We start from the raw sequence: 7415 nt of genomic DNA, 5'->3' as shown, positions 1-7415 counted from the left end.
AGGTTTTAACATTGCCCAACATTTTGTGAGGATTTCTCAAAAACAAAAAACATTTTGTGAGGACGACGGATCAATGATTACACTGAAACTGTTGCTATAACTTCATTTAGCGAAGGCCATGTAACATAGCTGGTCATACCTCAAAGCCAATCCACTGCAGACAATGTATGTTAAGCTTTGTTTTTACTCGTAAAGATTATAAATATTTTATATTTGTCCTTTATTTTTGTACATCAACAAATATTCGTTACTTGCGTTTTACGTGTTCAAATCAATAACAAACCCGAATAGTAATGTAATTTCTCGATCAATGCTATCGACCATCAATTTGAAACATAACACATACTCATCCAAGAATAGTGCTCTCTCCTATTATATGATTTGGTCTATAGATTCTTCGTAGGGTTTCTAAATGCTTAGACCTACAAGGAACGAAAGACAAAAGCTAGAGTACAAATATGCTATGTAATCGTATAGAACAAAGTTGTTCTTAATAAACAGATTCATGATTTGAAGATCAAATCAAGCCCATCAATGTGGGTGGAAACACTTTCTGCCAAAATGGACAAGACAGGACTTCCTTCGTGTCTTTCGTATTAGAACCAACCATCCGAAAGCTCTTTTCCTTTCTCTTCTATATTTTGATTTCATTTTAACCTTTTTGTCTGCTTTTTAATTTATTTTTCTTGGGGTATCTATTTACATACACTATTTACCAGATCATAGGAATTTAATAATTAGATGAATAAAAGGTTGGAATAAAAAGTTCTACCGCACAATGTTAAAGTAAAAAGAAGACTGAAATCCTGCTAGAAAATGTTGTTGGAATATAGCATTCACGTGTTAGTCACTTTCTTTCGAATCTAGAAGATCTAAAAATCTATACAAACCCCAAGAATACAGGGCCAATTTGGACAGTTATCATGCTACAACTTTGAGTTAGTGATATTATATTTTTTTTTGAACGTCCGGATCGATTATTATCGATTAATTATGCTATTACAATGATGAGAATATTACAAAGACGATTTTTACAGCCGACAATTCTACCACCATGTGAGAATACCCGCCTGACTGCACCACTCTGAGCCGTCCTATGAGATCCATGTTCGATGGTACGCCCTGCACCAAGCTGAAGATCTCATGTAACCTGTTTCTCCATAATCTGCATAATTTGGTATTTTCTGGGGTTTGAACCCCAGACCTCCGGATGTAGAATCAATTGAACCATTAGTCAAACCACTGGACCAAGGAGGCTTCCACAGTGATATTAATTATATAAAACGGAAATGATTTTCTTTTTTAATTTAGAAAAAATTACAATTGTTGCCACATGCATCGATTTGGTGATGCATCAATTCTAATAATAGCTTCAGGCTTATGACTTCATTATACGTAAGGACTTATTATTTTAACGGGAAGTGGCAGTCACTTACACTTTAAACCCTGAGAATATTTTACAAGCACTTTAAACATTCAAATTGGCAAATTTATCATATTAAACCTCCAATTAGGCTTACTTGTACATCAAGTCGAAATCATAACCAGTACTGTTCAAAACTGATGATGTGTGTTTTTTTTTTTAAATTTTTTTTTAATAATAAACTAGACCTTGACCCGCCCGACCGGGCGGGTATTATTTTATGTTTTTAGTTTTTTATTTATACAAAATGATATATTTGTAATATTTAGACATAAATTTAGATTGGATATTAATATTTATAGTTATAATAAAAATTAAGATTAAATGTTTAACAAAATATTTTGATATAAATTTTAAATTTTCTAAATAAAATAATATAGAGGTTGGTCATAATTTTTTCCAATTCCAAAATCTTAACATTCTTTAAAAAAATATAAATGAATAAAATATAATTTTGCGATGTTGTTGTTTATTTCTATAGTTTGACCCGTGGCCGTATAAATATTTGTTTGCACTAAATTTTTTCTTTGTACTACTGATAATATATATATATATATATATATATATATGTATTTGTAAATTATATGTATTACATTATTGTTAATATAACATTTTAAAACAACAATTTATTTATTACTTAGATATGGAAAAAATGTAAAGATAATTTATTATTCACCAAATTTTATAAGTTAGCGTAATTATAGGATAAGTTTCTGTGTGTTTATAGGTATATTAAATATTTGAGAGTGATTATAGGTTAGAACTTATTGTCAGCAAAGATATTCTGTTTAGATATTGAATTTATTTTGGCTAAAGAAAAAACATAGTGAAAAACATGCATTTAATAATCTGAAAAGACAACATTTTTTTAGGAATATTAATTAATAGGATCAGTGGTATAGAAGTGTAATTAACATTGAAAACTCAGGGGCATTTCCTAAGTGTACTTTTCTTTTAATAATAGAGATAAATAGAAAAATACAGAAAATAGAAAAAATCATAAAAAATTCATAAAAATTCAAAATAAAATTCAAAAAATCATAAAAAATTACAGAAAATCATAAAATAATTATTTTATTTTATTAATAAAATAAATAAAAATAAAAATATAATAATAATAAAAACTTGAAAAATCATAAAAATCCCAAAAAATCAAAAAATTATAAAAATCAAAATAAAATAAAATAAATTAAATTTAAATAAAATAAATAGGAATTCAAGATAATGAATTTTATTTTATTAGAATCTACGAGAATCAGTAGAATCAATTATAAAAAATCACAAAATAATTATTTTATTTTATAAAATAAAAAAATCCACAAAAATCTGAAAATTCATAAAAATCAAAATAAAATCAAAACTTAATTTTAAATAAATATAATAATAATAGATAAAATAAATATAAATTCAAGAATAAACTATATTTTGATGTTTATGGGTCGGGCTTTTCTGAATCAGAAAAAATCATTATCTTCAAATGATTCTCGTAAACCAAATCAAAGCAAACAAATTAAATGATTTTTTATTTGGTTCAAGAGAATCATTTGAAGATGATGATTTTTTTTATGATTCAGAAAATACACGATCCATAAACACCAAAATACACTGTTTTCTCAATTTTTTGTAAAAAAATATAATTTTTTATTATCTTGAATTTATATTTATTCTATTTAAATTTAAAATTTTTATTTTATTTTGAATTTTATGATTTTTTTGATTTTTTGAGATTTTTTTGATTTTTTCAAGTTTTTATTATTATTATAGTTTATATTTATTTTATTAATAAAATAATTATTGTTGTGATATTTTTTGTAAAATTTTTATGATATGTTTAAATTTTAAGTGAATTTTTATGAATTTTTATGATTTTTTTATATTTTCTGTATTTTTATATTTATTTAGTATTAAAATAATTTAAAAAAAAACCGACACGTCATCAGTTTTGAACAGTACCGGTTACGATTTTGACTTGATGTACAAGTAAGCCAAATTAAAGGTTTAAAGTGATTGTAAAATATTCTGAGACCTTAAAGTGTAAATGGCTGCCACCTTGAGAGTTTCTTATGCGATTTTCCCTTATTTTAACTGACATAAAATCAATTCTGACAATTGTTTCAATTTTACCCTTAACGGATACTGCACACAGCGGCTTGAATGGTCAAGAACTCGAGATTCGAGTTAATATTCGGAGAAGGCAATCATCGTGCATGTACTTTAGGAAAACATGTTTCAAGAACTAGTTTGACGTATGAAATGTATTAAGTCCGCCTTTGGACTTTTGTTATGTACTGCAAAACGATTATACTTTTCTTTTGGGCAAACCTTAATTTAAATTACGATAAGAAGCATAGTTACTCCATGAAGGAGGCATTACAAAGAGTAGACAGAGCTGCCTTAGCTAGGTTATCAGCTGCTACATTGTTTAGACGAGGAATAAAGGAGAAAGGGATAGAGGAAAAGTCTGACACAACATCGAGATATTGTAGAGGAGACCTTTCAAAATCACCAAGGAATCATTTGAGTTGATCATGGAGACAAGGCTTTTGCAATCTGAGAAGATTTCTAGATCGCGGTAGCCAGAGTTTGCTGCATCTAACAGAGCAGATTTAATTGCTAGAGCTTCAGCCCCAACAGCAGAAGCTACAAAGCGTCTAGACAAGATCCGTAGAAGACATTGTCTCCTGTTGTACTTCTGGAAAATCCAACGGAACCCGCCATTTCCGATACTTTCCTGCCAAAAACACTTTATCAAGAAAGGGTTACCTGAATGTGTTTGAAGACGCCGGTTAAGTACTGGGGAAGGGTTGGCCTTTGGGACTAGCGAGAGAGTTGAGCATTGGCCCAAGATCGGGCATGTCTGAGTGCTTTTGACACCACTTCCTGTTCCGTAAACCTTTTATCTTCGAAGAGGAATTGATTGTGTCCTGTCCAGAGGTTCCAAAGGACCCATGGGTACAGAGGAGAGCTGAGTCCCGTCGGAAGGTTACGGATTTCAAGAAAGATTGCAGTAGAGGATGGACATTGTTGTTGGAAGCAATCGGTTTACACAGAGCCGGAACAAGATCCCAAGCTTAAGAAGCAAATGGGCATTGTAACAGAACATGAACACTTTCCAGTCCCCCGCATCTCTTTCAGGTAGTGTTTGCAATCATACCTCTGCGTGAGAGAGCTGAGCCAACAGGGATGGCTCCACTTGCAGCTTTCCAAAGGAAGAGGTTAAGTTTAGGGGAGAACTGTAGATTCCACACATTACGTTTCCAAGCGAAGGAAGATTGAGAAGAGCCAGAGACTTGGATCTTTGTTAAGACCTAACCTGCTCTAGTAGAGTAAACGCCTCCCTTTTCTGGTAGCCATTGAAAGCTATCCTCCATAGTTAGCTGGCTAGGAACTAGAGTCATGATAACAGCCTCATATTGAGGCAGGTGCAGTCTTGCTGAGACATCCCAATCCAAGGAGGCAGGAGATATTATGTCACTGACTCTTAGATTCTCGTTGGTTACAATCAGGGGACCATTGTGACAAAATGATTATACTACGATAAGTGCACCAAGTTTGAAGGTTTTCTTCTTGTTTTTTTACAAAAATTATTAGAATTATGTAGAAACTAATGGATTACGGGTCATAATTTCTAAAGATTATAATGGAATTATAATTAAGTATTTTAATGGAATTATAATTGAGTACTGTAACTAGAGTTTGAGTGTTATTGAATATAGAATTTTCGTGGAATTAGAATTAAATATTGTAATTAGAGTTTGAGTGTATTTCAATGGACTTTAATGATTCGACTACAATGCATGTGGAATTAGTTGTAATTCATTTCATAACTACTATGGAATTTTTTGTTTCCAGAAACTACTGATTTAAAAAAAGAAATCTACTTTCTAAGCAGTTATCTATTCATAATTATTTGTTTCAGATCAGAAAAAATAGCAATCTCGATTAAACACCAAAAACTATTGAAAGAAGAAGATCAAACGCAAACAACAAAATATATATATTTTTAAGTCAAGAGACTCCCACTTTAGTCAATCATATATTTGTTACCATTATATGAGAACTTTTAGAACAGAAAGTATATTTGAAGAAATCCAAATAAGAAATGCAAGATTTTGTTAAATCTAATTTTCTTATAAAAGTACATCAAATTCTATTAAAACTAAATTTCAACAAAAACAAATAGAATTTTTATTACATGTGATTTTAATTGCTTTCATATTCTATTTAGCAAATACTCAGTTCAAGTGAATTTCGTTTTCATTGTATTCATTAATTCAATAATACTCTTTTAAATGGATCATATAAATAAATAAAAAAACTAAAAGTGGTATATTATGTAGTCTAGTTGATATAAATAAGAGGCTGACATTCTGTTTAGTCTCAGATTGCACAAACAATGAACATAATATAAGCCGCTTAGCTAGATGTACCCCTGCATGTACGCTGATAGAGAAACGTATGTAAAAAACAATAGACAGAAGGACGATCACTACTGTTACCCATGTGTAATCTATTCTGCTCTGAAATTTGCTTCGAAGAAGGGCATCCCTCTAGCCAATGAGGACGAGACGAATGATAATGATTTCTCTTGCAAGGTCGAAAGGAGACTTCAAGCTGGAGAACAGACTTTGAAGATCAAAGAGGTCTATCATTATGAGACTCTAAAGGAAGCTCTCAAACGCCTGAAGACACATATTGTCTGTGCAATTCTACTTTGCTACGCGGGCTGGGCAGATGGGGGCCTGTACACAGGACCAAAAGAAAGAGCATGTTTGCAAGGTCATCACGAAGTTGTTATGGTTGCATGTGTGATGTTTCAAGGCAAAATGGTGATTAAATGTAAATCGAGCAATGGGACAGACGTTGGAAATGATGGTTATATATACGTGGATCCCGAGGTGTATTTCATCGAGATTGCTTCTTCAAGGAAGAGATATCATGAATCCTCTTGTAGGATAAAGCCTACTCCTCTCCTCTTTGACTTCTACTCTCTTGATATGGATACAGGTCCACATGGGGTGAAATTCTCAGAAGAAGAGTTCAATGGACAAAAGATGGCAAACGAAAAGTTTAAAGTGCATTTTCAAATTACCCCTGAAGGAGGTCCATGTGGGATGTGTTACACAGCTGATGATGCTGGGGTAAGATTGTATCAATGTTTTGGTGCAACACTTTTGGTTGTTGTTGATGTATTACTAGATATCAAGACTCTGTTTCACCTATGGATTTTTTTGAGGCGTAGATTTTTTTTTTTTTTGAAAAGATGATATGACGGCTTAGAGATTAGGTATAGTAGGCTCCGATACCATATGGATTTAGGATTGAATAGATTTCTCATTAACAATATGTAAAGTATATATATACTTGTATTACAAGTAGGGTAAATCGTATTCTACTATATTTACAATGAAGTCCTTCTAGTTATATTACTTCCTTAACAGTTGGCACACTTCTTAACATTTGTGTTAAGAAGTCCTTCTAGTTATATCAACTAAGGAGTTTTGATGAGATATAAGTAGTACATAAAAAAATTTAGATCGATCAATTTACTATCAATTGGTTTAAATTTGTGTTTCGATCAATTTACTATCAATTGGTTTAAATTTAAAAACACATTAAACTTAATATGGTATCAAAACCGCTGAACACGGCGGCAGAGCCAGAACAAAATTTTATTAGAGTCATACTAAATTTTAAGTTTAAGAAAATCATTTTTAATAATTATTATAAATATATATTATTTTATTTTATTTTAATTTAGAATCAATTTTAAATTTCATACGTATTATTAAATTTATAAATATATTTTATTTAAAATAATATTTAGAAAAAAATCAGTTCTTAATAGAATTATTCCTTATGATCTTGTTATTCAGAATATAAAATTATAACATTCTGATTAAAAATAAATTCTAAAGTTATAAAATAAAAAATTAAGGATATAATTTTATTCTAAATTCCTCAATTAAACTCGATTTAATAGGAGTCATTA

The 7415-nt window shown here is 30.3% G+C and overlaps 1 protein-coding gene across 1 annotated transcript; it reads left to right on the top strand.

Moving 5' to 3' along the window:
* Positions 1–5847: 5847 nt before the first annotated feature.
* LOC108837175 (uncharacterized) lies at positions 5848–6658 on the top strand. The gene is made up of 2 exons (XM_018610242.2): positions 5848–6564; positions 6623–6658. The coding sequence occupies exons 1-2, from the start codon at positions 5848–5850 to the stop codon at positions 6656–6658; spliced, it is 753 nt and encodes a 250-aa protein (XP_018465744.2).
* The last annotated feature ends 757 nt before the right edge of the window (positions 6659–7415 follow it).

This window comes from Raphanus sativus, chromosome 4, assembly GCF_000801105.2.
Source record: "Raphanus sativus cultivar WK10039 chromosome 4, ASM80110v3, whole genome shotgun sequence".
Taxonomy (NCBI): Eukaryota; Viridiplantae; Streptophyta; class Magnoliopsida; order Brassicales; family Brassicaceae; genus Raphanus; species Raphanus sativus.
The sequence above is the reverse complement of the archived record's forward strand: the minus strand, read 5'-3'. Positions and strand labels throughout refer to the sequence as shown.